Source organism: Mesoplodon bidens (genome assembly GCF_964165515.1).
Source record: "Mesoplodon bidens genome assembly, chromosome: 13".
Taxonomy (NCBI): Eukaryota; Metazoa; Chordata; class Mammalia; order Artiodactyla; family Ziphiidae; genus Mesoplodon; species Mesoplodon bidens.
In genome coordinates this window covers 72,542,064-72,569,153 of record NC_138169.1, presented here as the reverse complement: position 1 = coordinate 72,569,153, position 27,090 = coordinate 72,542,064, and the positions used below count along the sequence as shown (strand labels likewise).

The window sequence follows — 27,090 nt, the reverse complement described above, 5'->3', positions numbered from 1 at the left end:
GCTGTTTGTGGCTTATTTCTCTCAAGTTGGCTAATAATAATATACACTTGACCCTTGAACAACACTGGCTTGAACTGCGAGGGTCCGCTTATACTCAGATTTCAAGAGTAAATGCTATAGCTCTACACCATCCAGGGTTGGTTGAATCCCCAGATGCAGAACCAGGGATACGGAGGAACCAGGGATAAGGAGGGGCAACTATAAGTTACACGTGGGTCTGCACCTCTAACCCTGGCGGTGTTCAGGGTCAACTGCATTCCAATTTTTAAAAATTGATTTACCAAAAGAGATTCTGAAAATGCTGTTTGAGGAATGTGTCTCTCTTAGGAGAGAATGTTATAGACAACATGTAACTTCATTTTTAAGCAAGTATTCAGAGTGGTTTCATTGCTCAAAGTGACAGTTCAGAATAAAGAAATACAGTCACCAATGAGGAGTTAATGTCTTTCAAAGAAAAAAAATCACGCAAAGGATATTCAATAGTTACATCAGTGTGGCAAATGATGCATATTCCACGCACTTCCAGGAAATGCACAATGCACACTCACGCATTAGAGCCTCTGAGAAGGCCTGCATAAGGAAACGTGTTATATTCGAACAGTACCCCCAAACTTGTCTGACCCCTGAAACTTTTACCCCCAATACCTGTTACCATCTCTTAGAACTATTTCACAGAAAGCTGCCAGAGAAACTTTTGGAGAACTAATTAATAGTTTATTAAATTTAAGAGGCAATTTAAAATTTAGCTACATCCTGATGTATTTCTTCATATTCCTTCTGGAAATTCCTAATATAGTTGAATATATCAATCTAATATTACGGTTGAATACAATTCCTAATTCCTGATTGAATATATCAGCATTGATAGATGCTACCGTGAAAAATAAGAAGTTATGACTTGGAACTATTTATCAATGACCACAATAAATTCACAATGATCAGGGTGGAGCCTAGCCCTGCTTTTGCCATTAACTAACAGTGTGACTCTGGGATAGAGATTTAAAGTCTGGGAGCTTCGATTCACTTACATGTAAAGTGGGGCTAGACTTGCTCCATCTACCCAACTGGTACATTTGGAGAACGAAGCACTCAAGATCAAGACTGAGAAGAATTTCTCATAAACAATGAAGTTTTATAAAAGTAGAGAAAGTTATAAAAGTATAAGAAAGGAATATATTTCAAATAGAGACTCAGTTTCCTTACAGATCCACACTAAATGCCATTATGATTTCTGCCTTTCTTGAACTCTGAGTAGAATACTGTCTTATAATCGCTAAAGATCTCATTTTACATAGTCAGAAAACTAATTTTTGTTTAGCCACTAATCAAAATAATGTATCACCAATTTGTTTTTCAGAAAACATGTGGTAAAAATAAGAAATTCAGAAAACTGTTTAAAAGAAGAAAAGATTTATTGCAAAGTGGTTTGTGAGTAGTACGTACCACCTTACTCAAGGCTCTATTACGAACCCATCTGTGGCAACTCTTCATTCCCAGTGAATAAAGACAGTAGGGGTCTATATTCTCTGAGTCCTTCATTAAACTATTGATCCCTTTAGCATTATCCATAATGTTCCAGCAGCTCAGCACATCAACTGGTGAAGTGCTGGTCTCTCACTCCTTTCAATAACTTGCGCACTTTATGGAGAGGAAGTCACAATGATTTATTTACCTGACACTTTCCAGTCCGGATGTCGTACAGGGCCACTGAACCATGGCGAGCTCCAACTGCTATTCTGTGATTCCGCTCATAATAGCTGACCATGTAGAACCTGGATTAAACATTTTAACAACAAAAAAACAGAAAAAACAGGTGAGATGACCTACACATCAAAGTGGATAGCAACACATGTCAAAGATTAAAGCCAGCTCTGATGTATATTTCTAAATAACTATATGTATATCTATAATTAATATATTGAGATTTTTCAAAAATGTTTCATTGTAATAATTCTTAAAATCAACTGAAAGAAAAATGATGCAGAATACCGCTCAGGCCTGTTAATGATTATTTTCAATAGAAAACAACTTCTTAATTACAAACACCATTGAATTTTGAAACGAGAGATAAGGGTCACATACAAAAAAGATTAAACATGAAAACTCAGTTTTGCTACAGTGACTATTCTGCAAATATTTCTATTTGAACAGAAATAGAAAAGATGAAAAGGCTTACATATTCAATCTAATTATGTTCTCATGGTTTATTACAGTATTAAGGAATGCAAAACACTTTCCAGCAGAACAATCATAAAAAAGCTGCATAAATATTAAGCTTAAATGTTCATATCAATAATTTAGAATGAAATTAGAAAGTTATGCACCAAAAAGTTATCTGGCAAATTCTCTAGAATTTACACATTTATCAGTTTATCTAAATGATAAGTGTGACTATTGGTAGTATAAATAAGCATATTTGGTGATTTGGCATTGCATGAAAATAGGATTTAGGGAGGAGGCCTTGAAGGTCGTTAAAGGTTGATTTATTTTTATTTGTTTACTTTTCTAGATTAATTTTCATGATGATCAAGTATTCGAATTCCTGATCTATGCTTTGTTATGATTTAATGGCCATATGGCTAGAGCCTGGGAAGGTAAGAATAAACATTATTAGAAGTGTAAATAAGGTATGATTTTATGTCCCCAAAGAGTTTGAATATGCCTTCCCATTATCTAGTCCTGTTGTCTCAGTGAGCATTACCCAGATAAATAAGTGGCCTACCCTCAATATTTCTGAGGATATTACATCAATTCTACTACACATTCCTTACCTTTTTTCTCTCTGATTCCCTGCTACTAATCTAAATTTTCTATTATTTTTTTAAAAGACAGGATGGGGAGGCCAAACAAATGACAGAAAAGAAATATCATTTCTCTAATGCTTTCTTGAGATTGATATAGAGTCAAAAAACGAGTAGGGCATAGGACTCTATTTCTGAAATTCTGGTAAGAGACGCAGAGAGAGAGAGAGGGAGAGAGGGAGAGAAGGTATTTGTGAGCATTTTGAAGCCAGGGACAGTCTGACAAAGCCATTTTGGCATTAACAGACATTATGACATTCATACATATTTTATAAATCTGGAAAACAGGCTATTACGTGTTTAAACTTTTTGTTTGATACTTATTACCAAGTAATGGATTCAACAATACGTCTGTCCTATTCCTAAGCCTCGCTCGATGAGGCAACTTTTTTCCTCTTCAGTGGAAGATGAATGCTTCATTTCTAGTTACATGAAAGATACTACTTTAGGATGTCCCGCTGGCTTTTGCTGTGTTCAGGTATGGGATGTTCTGTTTGCACAGGTTTGAGGGAAGGAAGGGGAGTGGAGGCTCCCGACACATATGAAGCTTCCCCACTATTAAGTGGTTAGTAAAAAGTTTCTTAAAAGCTTTTCTTGGGCTTCCCTGGTGGCACAGTGTTTGAGAGCCCGCCTGCCGAGGGAGGGGATATGGGTTCGTGCCCCAGTCCGGGAAGATCCCACATGCTGCCGAGTGGCTGGGCCCGTGAGCCATGGCCGCTGAGCCTGCGCATCCGGAGCCTGTGCTCCGCAACGGGAGAGGCCACAACAGTGAGAGGCCTGCGTACCGCAAAAAAAAAAAAGCTTTTCTTGTCTAAAGTATCCTATTACTGCCCTTGGTAGAGAAGGCAGGAATCAGCAATCACCATTCAAAATGTAATGTTTCCATACTCAAAAATAAAAGAGGTTTAGAAGAGTTTAAAAATGTTTACTATTTTGTTACTCAATAATGACAGTGGTCTAAGTATTGGGCATCACTATATATCTATATGTATGCCTATGTCTACATCTAAACACACATAAGCCCACACAATTTAAATCCTATTAGAGTAACATGGAATATAATAGCTAACAAATGTTTTAACAAATATCTATTCTGTGCAGGTTACTAGCCACAGGAAAAGAACATTTCCAGAGGTATTTTGTTGTCCACTATTAAACTCTGCACAGACATAACAGTTGTATTGCCCAAATCCTTCTGCAAAACATGAATATAATTACCCCTCAAAATAATCCTCTTCAAAACAAACCGTTGGTAAAATACATTTATGTTGACAAAATTTTACTTAGTTAAACTCGAATCTAAAAGTTTTGTTACATTGACCATTTTCTATGCTCTGGATATCAACCTTCTATATCATCCTTCTATATCATCTACAGACACCATTATTTATGGGAGAAAAAAAGATCAAATCTATTCTTGGTATCAAATCTTTAGTCTGCCTGAAAGGACCATATATTACAGGTCTGCATTTTTCATTCTTTGCAATTTACTACTAAACTAATACTCCTAAAATATCTTAAAGAATTCTGGACAGTGAAGGTCTCATGGCATGTTTTTAATCTTTGGATTTCTTGTGAAACTTTTTATTTCCTTAACAGTCTCTCCTTTAACAGAGGAAATCCAAGGTATGTATGCAGTCACTTCCCAAGTATCCACTCTGGGGCCTGGCTACAGTGAGCCTAACTCTTCTGAGGGTTTCCAGAGCCCACCATGCACCCAGACTACTCTTCTCCTGAAACCAGTTCTCCACTGGGGGGCTGTCAAGGTTTAAGGATGGTGAGATACACATTACTTAACCCTACCCCAAAAAGTATCAATGGATTGCAGAGCAGGATCCATCCTAGTTTTTAAGACTATTCTAGTCTTGACCTGATCCCACATGGGAGTCTTGAATTCCTCCAAAATTTGGGGGGAGGGCTCTCAGAGTAAGGGTTCATCTGTGCTGAGCCTTCTGGAAATGGTATCTCAGTCTCTAGTTCACTGCATTGATAACATGCACTTGGGCAGTATTTCTTGGCAACAACCTGCCACGAATCTTTCTGTTATACTCAAGTTACAACAATCATTTTCCTCTATTCGGCCCACAACAAGGAAACTGTTAAGTCAGAGGAAACATTACCACTCAAGTATATGAAAGACGAATAAAGTGGAATTGAATAACGTTGCAAAATGTATTTCTTGCTGGGGTTGCGGTGGTCATCATCCAAAAATTTTAAAGTCACTGATCTTGCTTTCATTACTGTCCACGTGCAGCCAGAGTAATCCTTTTCAGCCATAACTCGAATCACCTCTCCTGTGTGTTCACAACCGTCCTTAAAGACCCTACGTGATCTGGCCCTAACACCTCTCGGACTTCCTCTTCCCTTTGCTCGCTCTGCTCTAGTCATACTGATCTCCTTATGCTTTTGTGAATATTCCAAGAGTGTACCCACTTCGGAGCTTAACGTTTACTATTCCCTCTGCTTGAAAATCTCATCTGCCCGGTATCTCCAGGGCTTGTGCCCTTGCTTCATTTAGGTCTCTGTCCCAAGGTTATCTTGATAAGGAAGGCCTTTATGGGCCATCCTATTTAATACAACAGCCTTTCCTCCACTAGTCTTGAGTCCAATATCCTATTTTTTCTTTATTGTACTTATTATCTCTCTGATATTAAACAATAATTTTTTGTTTATTGCTTGTTTCCCTCCATCAGAGACTTTTTTGTTGAATGTATGAATACATAAACAGGGTCCAATCAAGAAGCATACAGCAGCACAAGTTTAATACTGTAAGAAGTCCAAATCACTATGCTTATCCTTCAGTGACTACTTTATAAACTAGGCTAAACATATCAATTTTTAAGACCACTGAATATTTCATAACGTCTAAAATAATAATTGGTATAAACAACAAAGGAAATAAAAACTGTCTAAAAAAGTTAGGCAGAAATCAAGAAAGAGAAAGCAGCCCCATGACCCTTCTAAAAAATGTATTTTCAGTTGAGACAAACAATTGCAGATTTACAAAGAGATATCTGTAAAGGCTCTTGAAGTCTGAGTACATTAGCATGAGACTGACAGTTGCATAATGGAAATTATTTAATTATGTCTTGGGGAACTAGAAAAGATTATTTGGTCTGAAACTCAAGAAGGCAAATATAGTCTAAATAATGATACTTACAATAAAGTATGTATTTTTGGTATAAATGTTCTGGGAATAAAATTATTCTAAGAATTTGCCAGGTATTTATATAGGCACACATAAATTTCACTGAACGTGGTATCACACAAAACATAATTAAAAGAAATAATCACTTATCGATCATTACTAAATAATAGAATAGGTTATTATATTTTTCCAAGGCATATTTGTGACATCAACTCTTCAGAAGTAACACACAACAGGGTGCCACCCACCCATAACTGGGTGGTTTATGATGTGAAACACAAATGTGTATTGGGTCCACTCCGGGGGGGGATCCTGGAGCAAATCTTGTTGCTTAAGAGTTTGCCAAGCACCCAATACCTAAGTCTAAACAACTCTGGTATTCTCTACTTATAGTCTCCCTTGAATTAATGACCTTTTTTTATTTTTATTAAAAATGGCCCTCAAATAAGAGAAATTTGTGTGAAACTTATAAGTCAATTTGGAAAAATATAGGAAGAGGAAACATGCAACTCTCAGCAGAGATATGATTTAGGAGAAAGACAGAAACCTGTAAAATCACTTTCTCAACTATGACTTGGATAATATGCAATGATTTCAGGATGTTAATACTGTATATAGTGTCCTTGAGCATTAAAATACAACAAGGAACATTCAATTAATCCAAAATTCATCTCCAGCTAAAATGAACCCATCGAAAATCTAAGGATGTAAGGAATAGAATGTATGGGCTATAAGTACGATTTATAACTAGTTACAAGTCACTAATTACTACTGAGGACAAACTGTGTATCAGGCACTGTCCTGAGAACTGGTATATGTATTTCCAGGATTAGCTGAGGTATTAGGAGCAATTCTTATCTAGTTGCTTTTACAAATTCTTGATGTTGATTTAAAATGGTTCAAAAACTTTGGACTCTGTTTAGAAGGTATTAAGGCAATATGCACTTGTAAAAAACCACCAGTAATATGTATTAGTGTATATGTACATATTAGTGTATATGTAGTATATATGTATACATATAATGTATGCATATATGTATGCATACAAGTGCATTTTACAATATGCACTTGTAAAAAACCACCACTAATATGTATTAGTGTATATGTATATACACTAACATACTGGAAGTTAGGATAGATGCTGTTTTACATCCCATTATTGTGATCATCATCCAAAATAAACACAAACCAAAGATTTGGAGGAGTTTTTTTTTTTTTTTAAATGAGCTCATGCACTGCTCTAAGTAGACAGTGTTCATTTTCTTACTGGATTTTAAGTGCCCATTTAGAATGAACAGAGCTGATTCAGCTTTTCACTTGAAAAGCAGAATCAATCAGTCTGTCTACATAATAACAAAGTTTAAGAAAAGGTAAACTGTCTGAAAATACATACTTTTAACTCTTTGTCTGGATTCTTTTCCCCCATTCAGTTCAAAACTTTAAATACTTATTTTACTCTGAATTTTTTGTATCTTATCTATGTTATAGCTTTAATGTTTTCCCAATGATTTTTAAAATATGAATTATTCTAATATAGTACATCCAATTTTAAAGGAATACACACTGTAAAAAAGAAACAGAGACTATAGAAAAATAAACAGTTAAGAAAGGAAAGTTATCCTTTATGACAAACCCCCTCCACCACCCGAGGTAACCATGAGAAACACTTTGGGGTGTGTCTTTCCAGACTTTTTCCCCACTTCATATGTATATCTGCATGTACATGCCTGAATATCAATGCTTACATACAGTTTTCTGCTTCAAAAATGATTTTATTTTACATACTTTTCTGAAACTTTGCTAGTTTCTCTTTAAATTTATCTTATACTGGCATCTTTCCACATCAGTAGAAATGGATTGCCCTCAACCTTTTTAATGGCTGTATGGTATGCCACTGTGCCAGTATTTTTCAATGGAAGAAATGTTGGTAAGCAATAATTACATCTAGAGGATGCTGGTGAATAAAAGTGTTTTAACACAAAGTACATTTTCTATGAAAATCATATTAAATGGCCAATTGAGAGATAATCAGTTAAATCCAGGAAAACCATATAAAATACTTTAAATATCAATGTCTATACTACAAAGACTTAGGTGATTTATCCATTTACAGTACATTAGAGAAATTTACATCCTGAGTTCTTCAAAGTTAGTTTCCTCCTTACTCCTACTCCTGTCTTTTTAATACCTACTAAGAAGCCCAAGTAGCTGAGATTTTAAATATATTGCTTGGGTCTCTGATTGAGAATTTCTTCATTCTTGGCAGTGAAATATGCAATGGAAAAGAATACACACTATAATTTTTGCAAAGTGATCACTGATTCATTGGTCAGAGATTTATAATCGCATTTAATATGGTATTTCATTCAGTGACAGCCAATTTTGCATATGGAAATAGCTTAGGGTTTGCAGTCAGAGGATTTCTCTGGCTGATAAACAACCACTCATCTTTTTTTTCTCTCTCTTTTTCTTTTTTATCATTTTTATTGGAGTACAGTTGATTTGCAATGTTGTGTTAGTTTCTGCTGTACAGCAAAGTGAATCAGTTACACATATACATATATCTCCTCTTTTTTAGATTATTTTCCCATAGGGGTCATTACAGCTAGAACATCACCAGTCCTCCTTTCAACTCCTGTGCACACCTGCCAGGTCCCTCCTTTGTGCTCCTCCCGTCACAACACCTGGGAATCTTCTCTGTGTCCTGGATACCCGTCTATCATAGTGTTGTGACATTTCTCTCATTTACCACTCTGTCTCTCCCAAGCCAACTTCAAGGCCTTTGAGGGCGGGGATAGACCCTGACTGACCGGATGGAGCTGAACGGCCCACACTGGCCCAACCTAGCACAGTGCACAGAGGTAGAAATAAGTTTGGCCTTATTCAAGGCATAGAAAAAAGACTGATGTGCCCTGAGCATAGTGAATTGAGATTGGGACTTGAAGAATGCCTGACACATTTAATAGGATATCATCTGTAACATAAGCCCAATGATACACAGTTTTACTGCCAGGTGTCATGTATCACGGTACTGTCGGTAACACCAAACATCTAGGATTCTTTAAGGAGGCCCCCTTCTGGGGCCAGCAGAATTGCCATTTGAGGAGAGCCAGGAATCCCCAGAAAAGTGAAGAGTCCTTTAAAGTAAGTAGAATAAATTTCAGGATTTGTACTGAGCCTCAGAAAAACTAATCCCAGATCTTCCTGTCTACCCTACCTTCTCCCCAAGTACTGGATCCTAGGAAAGGTTATGACTTTGGGATACAGAGGATGCAGAAAACAGAGGAGTTTTCAGAAAGAAGTAAGTTTCATATTTCAGTGCAACCAAAGGTTCCACTAAATCAGAGGTTCTCCACCAAGTGTGGTCTGCGGATGCCTTGGGGGACTTATGCTCCTATTGGGAAGTGTGTGAGATCAAAACTATTTTTGTAAAACTCATGAGATGTCATATGATCTTTGCATTGTGCTGAACTGGCACTGATGGTATACAGTGATGGGTAAAACTGCTGGTACTTCAGTCTGAATCAAGGCAGTGGCACCAAACTGTACTAGGCGTCATTATATACTTCACTGCCATGCACTGGTAGTAAATAAAACAACAAAGTGTTTTCACTTAAGAATATCCTTGATGAAGCAGTAAAAATTATTAATCTTATTTAAATTTTGACCCTTGAGTACATGTTGTTTTATTATTCACTGTGACAGAATGGGAAGTATACATAAAGCACTTCTAATGTCAACTGAAATATGATTGGTGTCTCAGGGGAAAACGCTTGGAAGACTGAGGTGCAAGCTTAACTAGCTGTTTCTTCACTTTCACTGAAAGTATAACCAAAAGGGAAACTATGAGTATTTGGACTCGGGTATTTGGCAGACATTTTCTTGAAAATGAACTGCTTTGTTCCTGTCCAGGAAAGCAACTGACAGAATTTGTTGCCAATGATAAAATTCAGGCTTTCAAGTAGAAAGCTTGGAAAACAGAATCTGGCTTCCCAATACTCACTGACTTTTTTTAATGAGATCAGCAGCGATATTAGCAAATAAAAGGTTCTGATATTGTGGCTTGCAACGTGATAGTATATGGAGAATTTACATATAATTCAAACCAAGATTTTCCAAAGACAAGTGCATAATGTTATAAAATCATGCATGGGTGAAAGACACACTCAAAAAACCATGCAAAGACCCACCCCATGGATGGAACGTAACAGTATGAAAAGTTCATTAAAATTACAGATTCCACATTGCAGCTAACCTTTAAAAAACGACTACATGTTGAGTTTTGGTGAACTACCAAAGAAGATGCAAAATTATTTTAAAAGGCTATTAAAATATGACTCCCTTTTTCAACTATATATCTATGCAAGGCCAGATTTTCACCATAAACTTCAACTAAAACAACATATGGCAACAGATTAAAGACGTGCAGATAAAAAAACCCATCTGTTCTCTATTAAGCCAGACATTAAAGAAATCTGCAAAAATGTTAAGCAATGCTACATTTCTCAGTAGGTTTTTTATTTTGGCAAGTAGTTATTTTTCATAAAAATAAGTTTTTATATCAACATGAATTGAGTTTTTTATTATTAAATAAGTCAATAAATACTATTTTAAAAATCTCAGTTTTATTTTCTAATATATTAAAAATCTATAGATACAACTATTATAAACAAAATTTCTTCAGAGTCTTCAATTTTTAAGGGGTTCTGAGACCAAAAGTTTGAGAACCACTACACTCAAGTTTGAAAAACATTTGACAATCAAAAAGTTGTTTGGAGGATTTGAGAAGATGGTGGAAGAGTAAGACGTGGAGATCACCCTCCTCTCCACAAATACATCAGAAATACATCTACACGTGGAACAACTCCTACAGAACACCTACTGAACGCTGGCAGAAGACCTCAGACCTCCCAAAAGGCAAGAAACTCCCCACGTACCTGGGTAGGACAAAAGGAAAAAGAAAAAAACAGAGACAAAAGGATAGGGACGGGACCTGTACCAGTGGGAGGGAGCCGTGAAGGAGGAAAGGTTTCCACACACTAGGAGCCCCTTCGCAGGTGGAGACTGCGGGTGGTGGAGAGGGGAAGCTTCGGAGTTGCGGAGGAGAGCGCAGCCACAGGGGTGCGGAGGGCAAAGCGGAGAGATTCCCGCACAGAGGATCGGGGCCGACCGGCACTCACCAGCCCGAGAGGCTTGTCTGCTCGGCCGCCGGGGCGGGCGGGCCTAGGAGCTGAGGCTCGGGCTTCAGTTGGATCGCAGGGAGAGGACGGGGGATGGCTGTGTGAACACAGCCTGAAGGGGTTAGTGCACCACGGCTAGCCAGGAGGGAGTCCAGGAAAAGGTCTGGACCTGCCTAAGAGGCAAGAGACCATTGTATCAGGGTGTGCGAGGAGAGGGGATTCAGAGCGCTGCTTAAAGGAGCTCCAGAGACGGGCGCAAGCTGCAGCTAACAGCACGGACCCCAGAGACGGGCATGGGACGCTAAGGCTGCTGCTGCCGCCAAGAGGCCTGTGTGCAAGCCCAGGTCACTATCCACACCGCCCCTCCCGGGAGCCTGTGCAGCCTGCCACTGCCAGGGTCCTGTGATCCAGGGACAACTTCCCCGGGAGAACGCACGGCGTGCCTCAGGCTGGTGCAACGTCATGCCCGCCTCCGCCACTGCAGGCTTGCCCCTCACCCGTACCCCTCCCTCCCCCCAGCCTGAGTGAGCCAGAGCCTCCGAATCAGCTGCTTCTTTAACCCCGTCCTGTCTGAGCGAAGAACAGACGCCCTCAGGCAACCTACATGAAGAGGTGGGGCCAAATCCAAAGCTGAACCCCGGGAGCTGTGCGAACAAAGAAGAGAAAGGGAAACCTCTCAGCAGCCTCAGGAGCAGCGGATGAAATCTCCACAATCAATTTGATGTACCCTGCATTTGTGGAATACCTGAATAGAAAACGAATCATCCCAAATTGAGGAGGTGGACTTTGGGAGCAAGATATTTTATCCCCCTTTCCTCTTTTTCCGTGTGGATGAAAGGCTCTTGGTACTCCAGCCAGGCGTCAGGGCTGTGCCTCTGAAGTGGGAGAGCCAAGTTCAGGACACTGGTCCACAAGAGACCTCCCAGCTCCATGTAATATCAAATGGCGAAAATCTCCCAGAGATCTCCATCTCAACACGAACACCCAACATGAACACTCAACGACCAGCAAGCTACAGTGCTGGACACCCTATGCCAAACAACTAGCAAGACAGGAACACAACCCCATCCATTAGCAGAGAGGCTGCCTAAAATCATAAGGCCACAGACACCCCAAAACACACCACCAGACGTGGACCTGGCCACCAGATAGACAAGATCCAGCCTCATGCACCAGAACACAAGCACTAGTCCCCTCCACCAGGAAGCCTACACAACCCACTGAACCAACCTTAGCCACTGGGGACAGACACCAAAAACAATGGGAATTACGAACCTGCAACCTGCAAAAAGGAGACCCCAAACACAGTAAGATAAGCAAAATGAGAAGACAGAAAAAAACACAGCAGATGAAGGAGCAAGGTAAAAACCCACCAGACCTAACAAATGAAGAGGAAATAGGCAGTCTACCTGAAAAAGAATTCAGAATAATGATAGTAAAGATGATCCAAAATCTTGGAAATAGAATAGAGAAAATGCAAGAAACATTTAACAAGGACCTAGAAGAACTAAAGAGGAAACAAACAGTGATGAACAACACAATAAATGCAATTAAAAATACTCTAGAAGGGATCAATAGCAGAATAACTGAGGCAGAAGAACGGATAAGTGACCTGGAAGATAAAATAGTGGAAATAACTACTGCAGAGCAGAATAAAGAAAAAAGAATGAAGAGAACTGAGGATAGTCTCAGAGACCTCTGGCACAACATTAAACACACCAACATTCGAATTATAGGGGTCACAGAAGAAGAAGAGAAAAAGAAAGGGACTGAGAAAATATTTGAAGATTTTATAGTTGAAAACTTCCCTAATATGGGAAAAGAAATAGTTAATCAAATCCAGGAAGCACAGAGAGTCCCATACAGGATAAATCCAAGGAGAAACACGCCAAGACACATATTCATCAAACTATCAAAAATTAAATACAAAGAAAACATATTAAAAGCAGCAAGGGAAAAACAACAAATAACACACAAGGGAATCCCCATCAGGTTAACAGCTGATCTTACAGCAGAAACGCTGCAAGCCAGAAGGGAGTGGCAGGACATATTTAAAGTGATGAAGGAGAAAAACCTACAACAAAGATTACTCTACCCAGCAAAGATCTCATTCAGATTTGATGGAGAAATTAAAACCTTTACAGACAAGCAAAAGCTGAGAGAGTTCAGCACCACCAAACCAGCTTTACAACAAATGCTAAAGGAACTTCTCTAGGCAAGAAACACAAGAGAAGGAAAAGACCTACAATAACAAACCCAAAACAATTAAGAAAATGGGAATAGGAACATACATATTGATAATTACCTTAAATGTAAATGGATTAAATGCTCCCACCAAATGACACAGACTGGCTGAATGGATAACAAAACAAGACCCATATATATGCTGTCTACAAGAGACCCACTTCAGGCCTAGGGACACATACAGACTGAAAGTGAGGGGATGGAAAAGGATATTCCATGCAAATGGAAATCAAAAGAAAGCTGTAGCAGCAATTCTCATATCAGACAAAATAGACTTTAAAATAAAGACTATTACAAGAGACAAAGAAGGACACTACATAATGATCAAGGGATCCATCCAAGAAGAAGATATAACAATTGTAAATATTCATGCACCCAACATAGGAGCACCTCAATACATAAGGCAAATACTAACAGCCATAAAAGGGGAAATCGACAGTAACACAATCATAGTAGGGGACTTTAACACCCCACTTTCACCAATGGACAGATCATCCAAAATGAAAATACCTAAGGAAACACAGCTTTAAATGACACATTAAACAAGATGGACTTAATTGATATTTATAGGACATTCCATCCAAAAACAACAGAATACACTTTCTTCTCAAGTGCTCATGGAACATTCTCCAGGATAGATCATATCTTGGGTCACAAATCAAGCCGTGGTAAATTTAAGAAAACTGAAATTATATCAAGTATCTTTTCCGACCACAATGCTATGAGACTAGATATCAATTACAGGAAAAGATCTGTAAAAAATACAAACACATGGAGGCTAAACAATACACTACTTAATAACGAAGTGATCACTGAAGAAATCAAAGAGGAAATCGAAAATAACCTAGAAACAAATGACAAAGGAGACACGATGACCCAAAACCTATGGGATGCAGCAAAAGCAGTCCTAAGAGGGAAGTTTATAGCAATACAATCCTACCTTAAGAAACAGGAAACATCTCAAATAAACAAACTCACTTTGCACGTAAAGCAATTAGAGTAAAAAGGACAAAAAATCCCCAAAGTTAGCAGAAGGAAAGAATTCATAAAGATCATATCAGAAATAAATGAAAAAGAAATGAAGGAACTGATACCAAAGATCAATAAAACTGAAAGCTGGTTCTTTGAGAAAATAAACAAAATTGATAAACCATTACCCAGACTCATCAAGAAAAAAAGGGAGAAGATTCAATAGAATTAGAAATGAAAAAGGAGAAGTAACAAGTGACACTGCAGAAATACAAAGGATCATGAGAGCCTACTACAAGCAACTGTATGCCAATAAAATGGACAACCTGGAAGAAATGGACAAATTCTTAGAAATGCACAACCTGCTGAGACTGAACCAGGAAGAAATAGAAAATATGAACAGACCAATCCCAAGTAATGAAATTGAAACTGTGATTAAAAATCTTCCAACAAACAAAAGCCCAGGACCAGATGGCTTCACATGCGAATTCTATCAAACATTTCGAGAAGAGCTAACACCTATCCTTCTCAAACTCTTCCAAAATACAGCAGAGGGAGGAACACTCCCAAACTCATTCTACGAGGCCACCATCACCCTGATACCAAAACCAAACACAGGTGTCACAAAGAAAGAAAACTACAGGCCAATATCACTGATGAACATAGATGCAAAAATCCTCAACAAAATATTAGCAAACAGAATCCAACAGCACATTAAAAGGATCATACACAATGATCAAGTGGGGTTTATTCCAGGAATGCAAGGATTCTTCAATATATGCAAATAAATCAATGTGATACACCATATTAACAAACTGAAGATGAAAAAGCATATGATCATCTCAATAGATGCAGAGAAAGAGTTCGACAAAATTCAACACCCATTTATGATAAAAACCCTGCAGAAAGTAGGCATAGAGGGAACTTTCCTCAACATAATAAAGGCCATATATGACAAACCCACAGCCAACATCGTCCTCAATGGTGAAAAACTGAAACCATTTCCACTAAGATCAGGAACAAGACAAGGTTGCCCACTCTCACCACTATTATTCAATATAGTTTTGGAAGTTTTAGCCACAGTAAACAGAGAAGAAAAAGAAATAAAAGGAATGCAAATCGGAAAAGAAGAGGTAAAGCTGTCACTGTGTGCAGATGACGTGATACTATACATAGAGAATCCTAAAGATGTTACCAGAAAACTACTAGAGCTCATCAATAAATTTGGTAAAGTAGCAGGGTACAAAATTAATGCACAGAAACCTCTTGCATTCCTATACACTAATGATGAAAAATCTGAAAGTGAATTTAAGAAAACACTCCCATTTACCATTGCAACAAAAAGAATAAAATATCTAGGAATAAACCTACTTAAGGAGACAAAAGACCTGTATGAAGAAAATTATAAGACACTGATGAAAGAAATTACAGATGATTCAAATAGATGGAGAGATATACCATGTTCTTGGATTGTAAGAATCAACACTGTGAAAATGACTCTATTACCCAAAGCAATCTACAGATTTAATCAAACTATCACTGGCATTTTTCACAGAACTAGAACAGAAAATTTCACAATTTGTATGGAAACACAAAAAACCCCAAATAGCCAAAGCAACCTTGAGAACGAAAAATGGAGCTGGAGGAATCAGGCTCCCTGACTTCAGACTATACTACAAAGCTACAGTAATCAAGATAGTATGGTACTGGCACAAAAACAGAAATATAGATCAATGGAACAGGATAGAAAGGCCAGAGATAAACCCATGCACATTTGGTCACCTTATCTTTGATAAAGGAGGCAAGAATATACAGTGGAGAAAAGACAGCCTCTTCAATAAGTGGTGCTGGGAAAACTGGACAGCTACATGTAAAAGTATGAAATTAGAACACTCCTTAACACCATACACAAAAATAAGCTCAAAACGGATTAAAGACCTAAATGTAAGGGCAGACACTATCAAACTCTTAGAGGAAAACATAGGCAGAACACTCTATGACATAAATCACAGCAAGATCCTTTTGGACCCACCTCCTAGAGAAATGGAAATAAAACCAAAAATAAACAAATGGGACCTAATGAAACTTAAAAGCTTTTGTACGGCAAAGGAAACCATAAAGAATACCAAAAGACAACCCTCAGAATTGGAGAAAATATTTGCAAATGAGGCAACTGACAAATGATTAATCTCTAAAATTTACAAGCAGCTCATGCAGCTCAATAACAAAAAAACAAACAACCCAATCCAAAAATGGCAGAATACCTAAATAGACATTTCTCCAAAGAAGATATACAGATTGCCAACAAACACATGAAAGAATGATCAACATCATTAATCATTAGAGAAATACAAATCAAAACTACAATGAGATATCATCTCATACCGGTCAGAATGGCCATCATCAAAATATCTAGAAACAATAAATGCTGGAGAGGGTGTGGAGAAAAGGGAACACTCCTGCACTGTTGGTGGGAATGTAAATTGATACAGCCACTATGGAGAACAGTATGTAGGTTCCTTAAAAAACTACAAATAGAACTATCATACGACGCAGGAATCCCACTACTGGGCATATACCCTGAGAAAACCATAATTCAAAAAGAGTCATGTACCACAATGTTTATTGCAGCTCTATTTACAATAGCCAGGACATGGAAGCAACCTAAGTGTCCATCGACAGATGAATGGATAAAGAAGATGTGGCACATATATACAATGGAATATTACTCAGCCATAAAAAGAAACGAAATTGAGTTATTTGTAGTGAGGTGGATGGACCTAGAGTCTGTCGTACAGAGTGAAGTAAGTCAGAAAGAGAAAAAGAAATACTGTATGCTAACACATATATATGGAATCTAAGAAAAAAAAAAGGTCATGAAGAACCTAGGGGTAAGATGGGAATAAAGACACAGACCTACTAGAGCATGGACTTGAGGATATGGGGAGGGGGAAGGGTAAGCTGTGACAAAGTGAGAGAGTGGCATGGACACATATACACTACCAAATGTAAAATAGATAGCTAGTGGGAAGCAGCCGCATAGCACAGGGAGATCAGCTCGGTGCTTTGTGACCACCTAGAGGGGTGGGATTGGGAAGGTGGGAGGGAGGGAGATAGAAGAGGGAAGAGATATGGGAACATATGTATATGTATAACTGATTCACTTTGTTATAAAGCAGAAAGTAACACACCATTGTAAAGCAATTATACTCCAATAAAGATGTTAAAAAAAAAGTTGTTTGTAGGGATCTCCCTGGGGGTGCAGTTGTCAAGAATCCACCTGCCAATGCAGGGGACACAGGTTCGATCCCTTGTCCGGGAAGATCCCCTATGCCGCAGAGCAGCTAAGCCCGTGTGCCACAACTACTGAGCCTGCGTTCTAGAGCCCGCAAGTCACAACTACTGAGCCCACATGCCACAACTACTGAAGCCTGCGTTCCTAGAGCCCGTGCTCCACGACAAGAGAAGCCACCACAATGAGAAGCCTGCGTGTCACAATGAAGAGGAGTTCCCGCTTGCAGCAACGAAGTCCCAATGCAGCCAAAAAAAAAAAAAAAGTTGTTTGTAACCAGGGGGAGAGAGAGAGATTAGCAAAATAGTGGGGGCAAAGACCAGATGACAGTAGATCAAAAGGGCAGGAGAGGTGACAAAATGGACAGAGCGCAGGTTCTTCTTCCTGGGGAAGGAGAGATGAGAGGCTGGACGGTGGAGAGAGGAGATGCAGAGGGAAGGAAGGGTTTCAAATGAGAGATAATAGCACGTTTCCAGACAGAGGAAGAGAAGTTGAGGATAAAAGTGAGAGAAGAGGGTCTTCCCTGGTGGTCCAGTGGTTGAAACTTCGCCTTCCAATGCAGGGGGTGTGGGTTTGATCTCTGGTCAGGGAGCTAAGATCTCACACGCCTCATGGCCAAAAAACCAAAACATAAAACAGAAGCAATATTGTAACAAATTCAATAAATACGTTAAGAAAAAATGGTCCACATCAAAAAAAATCTTAAAAAAAAAAAAAACTGAGAGAAGGGTTATCTAAGGAGCAAGGGGAGTTGAGAGAGGATGGTAAAGGAGGGATGAAGTAAGGAAGAGGCCTGGGCCTGGAACACAAAAACAGCCATCTCATCCTCTGCTGAGATGGAGCAACTGTGTCATGTGGGTGCCTATGCAGCAGGTGCACACCCCGCCCTGCAGAATACAGAGCAGGTGTGAGATCCGTTCAGTCAAGCTGGGCTTCACTTTCATCTGATCGTCAGCACAGGAATGCTCGTAAGTTTGTCCGTTTGTCAAATGAAGGCTAGAGGTGGGTAATTTATAATGTGAGGTCCTTTGCAGATTCCAAATTCTACAACTTGTAATTCTATAAAAATAATGCAGCAAGGTCACTGCTTAAGTGAAATAACTGGTACCATTTATTATGACTAAATTAAGGACTAAACACATGAAGCAGCATAGCTGGTATCATTATTCAACCACAGTTATTGAGTGCCTATATTGAGTGTTCAGATTTTCTAAACTAAAAACTGGGAAAGAGCTCAAAAAAGGATTTCTTCTGAATCTATGAATTTATTTGACAAGTCTTTAATAGGCATAAAATCAAATCACTCTTAGTTATACATCAAATAAATTGCCTCCACTTAAAAGAATAAAAATGCATGATAAAAGGATCTATTATGTGAGAATTCTGGGGTATATGGCTTTTGGCCAGATGAAGCCCTCTACTACTTGCTATGGGAAACAATAAAAGAAATGGATGCAAAAACCCCTTTCTTCAAGCTACTCATAATGGGCATAATTGAGGAGCTGTAAGTGACTAAAAACCACATGTAGAGGCATATCTAATCTTTGCTATGAAAAAATCCTAAAACCTCTTACTCTCCAAATATAATCATATTTTCCCATCAACTTAGAATTTTATTTAAAAATCTCTAATCCTTTATTTGTTATGTATTATCCCACTACTAGCCGTTAAGAACACAATAAAATTGCCTTAAATTTAAAAATTATATTTTAATTTCATTATATTTCCAGAGGTACTTTATCTTCCTTTCTAACTGAGCTTTGATAGTCAGTAGTTTATGAGAGCTTAAATTTTTCTATTCTGAGATTAGTAAAGAATATTTTTGGTACAGCAGAAATTAACACAACTTTGTAAATCAACTATACTTGAATTTTAGAAGAATACTTTTGCGAAATGAATAACAAACCCTTAAAGTATTCATTTCAGAACAAGTATATATCATACTTGTGTGTGTGCTATGCTGCTTTTCTCTTAGTTTAGTAACATCTGTGCATTTCTACACTTTTGTATTTTGTGCTACTGCATCAAATATAGTAGTGTAAAATGAGACAGTGTTTATACGGTGACCAAAAGAGATAATTAATCAAACTGAGTCAAGCATGGCATGCTCCATGCTGGTTGGTCTGTATATGAGGGTCTTCACAAGGATATTCAAGTTCAGTAACACAGCAAATGGTAACTAAATTTCAACAATGAATTCTGAGGAAACTTCAGTGATGTTTACCCATCCAAACCTCGAAAAAAGTTAGTTCTACTTTCTTAGTGTCTAGGATATTTTTACCTGAGGATGCTGTATTATTTATAGTATCGGCAATTAAATGTAAATTACTCAGAACCCTCCATACTTCTGCCTCTAACAGTAATCATCTAGAGAGCTGGATGATGACTTTTGGAAGATCACCTAGGACAGCGGTCCCCAACCTTTTTAGCATCAGGGACCAGTTTCTTGGAAGACAATTTTTCTATGGACCAGGGCGGGGGTGGGGGGTGGGGAAGGATGTTTGGGATGATTCAAGCGCATTTATTATTTTTTTTAACATCTTATTGGAGTATAATTGCTTTACAATATTGTGTTAATTTCTGCTGTATAACAAAGTGAATCAGCTCTATGTATACATATATCCCCATATTCCCTCCCTCTTGCGTCTCCCTCCCACACTCCCTATCCCACCCTTCTAGGTGGTCAAAAAGCACGGAGTTGATCTCCTTGTGCTATGAAGTGCATTGATTTATTACGGTGTCTCTGAAGTCAAACCTCTCTGCTCATGATAATCTGTATTTGCAGCCGCTGCCCAGCGCTAGCATCACTGCCTCAGCTCCACCTCAGATCACCGGGCATTAGACTCTTATAAGGAGTGTGCAACCTAGATCCCTCACATGTGCAGTTCACAGTAGGGTTCGCACTCCTATGAGAATCTAATGGTGCCGCTGATCTAACAGGAGGCAGAGCTCAGGCAGTAATGCGAGCGATGGGGAGGCTGCTTCATCTGTATTTACATCTGGCTGTAAATACAGATAAAGCTTCACTTGCTCACCTGCTGCTCACCTCCTGCTGTGTGGCCCAGTTCCTAACAGGCCACAGACCAGTACTGATCCATGGCCCGGGGGTTGGGGACCCCTGATCTAGGAGACTGACAAAGGCAAAGCAAAGTGCAATGAGATGGGAGAGAATCTAGAGGAATTCATTTCTTAAATGTTACCTTATTGTACATCTTAGTCTGCTTATTCATAAACATAAAATTAATTCAAGGTTGCAACAATCTTGTTGCTAATATATCTGTGTTCTAGAAAGAATGCAGTTTAATTCCTGTATAATAAAATAGCTTTATTTGTTACCGTGATGCAAAATCTGGTGATAGAACTATTTTGAATAACTATGTTTTGAAGGATATGTATGCTATAGTCTCTCACAGGCAATGAAATCTAAGTAATTTTCTTGTATTATTAATGGATACCACTGTATTTTTAACAATATCCCGGGAACTAAAATGTAAATATTAGGAAATATTTAAATCTGACTATAAAGTTTACACAGCAGCTAAAATTGTAATTTTTAAAATATGGAACCATAAATGGCTCAAAATTGCCAAAGCAATCCTGAGGAAAAGGAACAAAGCTGGAGGCATAACACTTCCAGACTTCACATTATACTACAGAGCTACAGTAAACAAAACACCATGGTACTGCCACAAAAACAGACACATAGATCAATGAAACAGAATAGAGAGCCCAGAAGTAAATCCACACACCTAGGGTCAATTAATCTATGACAAAGTAGGCAAGAATATACTATGGGAAAAGAAAGTCTCTTTGACCCGTGATACTGGGAAAGCTGGACTGCTACATGTAAATCAATGGAATCAAAACACTTCCTCACACCACATACAGAAATAAACTAAAAATGGTTTAAAGACCTAAATATAGACATGACACTATTAAACTCCTAGAAGAAAACACAGGTAAAACATTCTTTGACATAAAATGTAGCGATATTTTCTTAGATTAGTCACCCAAGGCAAACGAAATAAAAGCAAAAATAAATAAATGGAACACACTCAAACTTTAAAGCTTTTGCACTGCAAAGGAAGCTATTAACAAAACAAAAAGACAACTTACGGAATGGGACAAAATATTTACAAATGATGTGACTGAAAAGGAGTCAATATCTGAAATATACAACTCAATATCAAGAAAACAAACAACCCAATTAAAAAATGGACAGAAGAACTACATAGCATTTTTCCAAAGAAGACATACAGATGGCCAACAATACAAATCAAAACCGCAATGAGGTATAACCTCACACTGGTCAGAATGGCTATCATCAAAAAGTCTACAAATAGTAAATGCTGGAGAGAGTGTGGAGAAAAGGGAACTCTCCTACACTGTTGGTGGGAATGTAAATTGGTGCCGCCACTGTGGAAAACAGTATGGAGGTTCCTTAAAAAATTAAAAATAGAGCTACCATATTATCCAGCAATTCTACTCCTGGGCATAAATCCAGAAAAAAACAAAAACTTTAATTTGAAAAGATACATGCACCCCAATGTTCACAGCAGCACTATTTACAATAGCCAAGACATGGAAACAACCCAAGTGTCCATCAACAGACAACTGGCTTAAGAAGATGTGACATATATATATATATATATATATATATATATATATTACTTAGCCATAAAAAAGAATGAAATATTACTATTTGCAGCAACATGGATGGACCTAGAGAATATTATACTTAGTGAAGTAAGTCAAACAGAGAAAGACAAATATCACTTACATGTGTAATATTAAAAATAATACAAATGAATTTGTATATGAAACAGAAACAGACTCACAGATATGAAAACAAATTTATGGTTACCAAAGGGGAGAGGGAGGGAAGGAGGGACAAATTAGGAATAAGAGGTTAACAGATACAAACTAATATACATAAAAGAGATAAGCAACAAGGATTTACTGTATAGCGCTGGGAACTATATTCAGTATCTTGTTATAACCTATAATGGAATATAATCGGAAAAAAAAAACTGAGTCACTTTGTTGTACACCTGAAATTAACACAATATTGTAAATCAACTACACTTCAATTAAAAAAATTATGTTATTTTTGTATCTTTTACTAAATAAAATATAGACAAATATCCACAGATACATAAATTACTCCAGGAAGATCTAGGATATTTCAATTAGTACAAAGAAGATGTTTTTCAATTTTTAGAAAATAATCATAATATTATATGTAAAATGATTGTTTCCATGCCTCTGAAATAAAATTATAAACGTGTTATATTTCACATACACATACATATGTACATAAATACATAAATATACACATATTACAGAAAGGACTTAGGGAAGCTTATAGAACATAATTCAGTAAAAAGATAGAAAAGGAAGATAAGCTTGAGGTGTGATGATGAGATAAAGAAGATGGGAGATGTAAGCCATAACTACTAAAGTTAGGCAGGGAATTTGGTTTTGCTGCCCAATGACCAAAGCAAAATGTTTACATTAACTCTGGTTAAGTATAATTAAAAACAAAAAACATATACTTGTTCCTTAGGACAAAACGAACAAAAAATGCCTGTCATCTGGATTTGAAAGAAATGTTTTTACTGAGTCCTTACAGAAGGGACTCTAAACAATGGACATCAGTATGACCCTTACAGTAACTGCACTGTCAACCTTCTTAAGACACTCACATAGCAGGTTCCTCAGTGCAAACTGCAGGCAAAACACTGACAAGGAACTTGGGGAAGGGAACGCTGAAGGAGGTCAGACAATGTGGTCCAAACAGGCAGCTCTCGGATGGTTTAGCTTAACCTAGGGACATGAACTAGAATATGTAGGGGGCTAAATGGACCCTGTGTTTTTTATTTTTATTTATTTTTATTATTTATTATTTTTTAATTTTTTTTGTGGTACGCGGGCCTCTCACTGTTATGGCCTCTCCCGCTGCAGAGCACAGGCTCCGGACGCACAGGCTCAGCGGCCATGGCTCACGGGCCCAGCCGCTCTGCGGCATGTGGGATCTTCCCGGACCGGGGCACGAACCCGTGTCCCCTGCCTCGGCAGGCGGACTCTCAACCACTGCGCCACCAGGGAAGCCCAACCCTGTGTTTTTTAAACTAACTTCTAATTATTCTGGGTTTTTTCAATGGAGTTTTAGATAAAAGTCAATTAATGAACAGTTTGAAGTTAAAGTCTCTGGCAGGCATTCTGTGCTACTGTCTAAGGGCAAGCTTTTAAAAATTAAGTGCATCACTGGAATGCAGGAGCTGAAGGGCTGTCTTTAGATGTTTCCTTGGAAATTCTGAGTTTACTCAATATGTAAACAGAAAGGCATTCTAGGATACAGGCTCTGACATAACAGAACATGGTCACAAAGGACAATTTCTCAGGTTTTGTTTTCTTGATTTCGGATTATTAGAGCACTTGTTTTCGAACTTTAGTGTGCATAAGACTCATCAGGCTTCATGACAGTCTGATGCAGTGGCTCTCAGGGGGAGCCTGGAAATCAGGTAATTCTCTTGAAGATAGTCCAGGAACTACACTTAGAGAGCATTATTCCCCAGAGGGCCTAACAGAGAGTGAGCACTTAATACCTGTGTTTAGTGTCCTTAGTTCTCTCAACTAACAGGCATGGAATGTATTTTAATATTGACTTGTGTGAGCTCTTTCCCAAGACATTCTTGAGAGTCACCAAATCTGTAAAACAACTGAGTCTATAAACTGCATATGGCCGTCCTTCAGTATCTGCAGATGTTCAAACCCTTACATAAAAGGCCTTATGACAGTTGGCTGTCCGTTTCCACAGGTCCCACGTCGGCAGATTCAACCACCCGCTCCGCAGATGGAAATTCTTCTGAGGACTCTCAATTCCGCGTTGATCTCAGTCCTACAAACAGGTATGTTCCTCTTGAACAACTGCTCTATTTCTATCATCTGAACATTGTGACTTAGGTATTGATGGTCTGCCCCTCTTTGCTCACTGGATGCTAAGAAGTTTAGATACAAACATATGGCTCAAGTCTGGCAAATTATTCACTTCTGCGGTGCTATAACCTCATATTTTAATATCAACAAGTGAGTTTCGGGTCAGTAAGAAGACAGAATTATATCAAAATTTACTGGCATGTGTTCTAATCCATTTCTGTTTTCAAGCAGAAGATATTACAAGAAGCTTTAACAACTGATGGAAAAATTTTATATGAACAAACTTAGAAAAATCAAACTTTCTGTATCAATCCTTCTTTCTTTCATTGTATTTACGACTTGTAGCTTAAACTTAAATATGTTTTGAGTAAATATGTCAGAGGACAAAGAAATTTATTTAACAACATACTTCAGTGGATGGATTCACCACTCATTAAATTGTATATTAAGTCATATAATCATTAATAAACCTGAATAAATGAATGAATAAACAAACAAACGTGAATAAACTGACTATTGGTATGTAGCAACATACAATACAGAGGTCAGCCTAAGCTTAAAGCCAAGACTTCCATGACACCAATAAAATGGAAATTTTAAATACAATCTGAAAAATAACTGCCAAGTTACTAACAGCAAAGAAAATCTTAGAGAAATTACCACGTTCAAGTTTTAAAATTCTGAACCCAGATGCATATCAGAATCACAAGCCTACTTGTCAAGGTTAAAAAACAAAACGAATCTAAAAAACAAGAAAACCAATCTTAGGATCATTCCACATTTGACGATGCTACTTCATCTTGGTACTCAGAAAACAGAGAAATTTATGTATAACCCAAATGAGAGTACTTTTGAATTTTAAATATTCAATGACTTCAGGATACTAGAATAGCTCTTAATTGAATTAATACAACTTTAGATGTGAAGAGCATCTTTATAACATTGACTAAAATTTATTTAATATTTTGGGAAGTAAACCAATTTTTTTACATGTATGAAAATGATAATAATGCCACCCTGTAGTTTTTATGCATATAAAATTCTTTAAAATAAATATTAACTAATTTCTTACACACATTTTGCGTTTTCACATTATTGTTCAGATGGAGAGACACCCCCCCCCCAAGGAAACTAATATTCTCTGAATACCTAAATCATAAGTATTCTGCTAGGTGCTTTGACAAATATCATCTCATTAAAAAAAATAGTAAATGAAGTTTTATAGTTTTTTATGACCTACCAACCATAAGCACTGAATATTGGTATGTAGCAACATTATAGAGGGTAGCCTAAGCTAAAACCCATAGCATCTTTAAGAAAGGGTAAAGGAAAGAAGAAAACAAACAAACAAACAAAAGGAATACAACATTATATAAAGATTTTAAAAACAAATTTCACCTGACTGGACCACAGATATTCACATCACTGACTTTGACTAGAGTTTCATATTTAAGGAAAGGCATTTATTTATAAGTAGAGGGCAAATAAGTGCTGTAAGGAACGTACAATGGTACAAACATGGCAGGTTTTCAATAAAATAATTTTTACTTCTGTTGATATGTTAATATGTTTGTTGTTCATTTATCAATCTAGTACAAATCAGCCTAAAGAAGTAGCATGGCATTGACCTGTAAAACTTTGGAGGTCCCATCTAAGCTTAGTGTTCACTGAAGTCCTCCATGATTTATTATCTGTTCCAACTAACATTTAGTACAAGCTATTATACAGCCTTATATTGTTATTCATCTTTCTACGTTTATGCACTGACTTGTTATGGTTTATATATTCACAGCTCTAATAATATTGACTACAATTTAATAAGAGGTAGTTAACTACCTCAATTTATAACTATTTGTTATAAATCCTATGTTTCATGAGATCATATCTTATCAACTATGTTCTGGAAAGAGAATTACACATGTTTGCTTCAACTCTGCTGACTCGCCATTGCTTGAAGAATAATAACCAAATTCCTGTGTATGGAACTCGAAGCCCTATCCTGTGGCACTATGCTAGACTTCCATCCTACCTACATTCCAGCCACTACCACAGAGCATTTGCTAAACTCATTGTATACTTCTGTACCTCCAAACACTGGTCAGTATGATTCTTTCTGCAATTCCAGATGGCACACACTTACTTATTCTGCAAAGCTCACCCCATCAACTCTTCGGTGAAGCTTTCCCAGAACCCACCACCACTCCTACCCCCCCCCCCCCACAAACCCCTGCGGAGGGCAAATCCTTCTTCCGTTTGGCAGCCACTTTTTTTTTTTTTAATTTTTATTTATTTTATTTTTTTATTTTTTGCTTTATAACAAATTTAATCAGTTATACATATACATATGTTCCCATATCCCCTCCCTTTTGCGTCTCCCTCCCACCCTCCCTATCCCACCCCTCCAGGCAGTCACAAAGCACCGAGCTGATTGGCAGCCACTTTTATTAAAGCACTTTTCTCCTTTAGTAAAAGGAAATTATTATTATTAGTCTGCCTTCTCCTTTGTGAAACTTTCCA

General features: G+C 37.8%; 1 protein-coding gene across 6 annotated transcripts in view; it reads right to left on the bottom strand.

The window, feature by feature from the left end:
- Positions 1-27,090, bottom strand: part of WDR7 (WD repeat domain 7) — a 363,724-nt gene that overhangs the window by 71,670 nt on the left and 264,964 nt on the right. For all 6 annotated transcript variants that reach the window (XM_081251713.1, XM_081251715.1, XM_081251714.1 and 3 more), the window contains one exon: positions 1,673-1,772. In XM_081251713.1, coding sequence (XP_081107839.1) covers positions 1,673-1,772 — 100 coding nt within the window. The remainder of the gene's footprint in view (positions 1-1,672; positions 1,773-27,090) is intronic.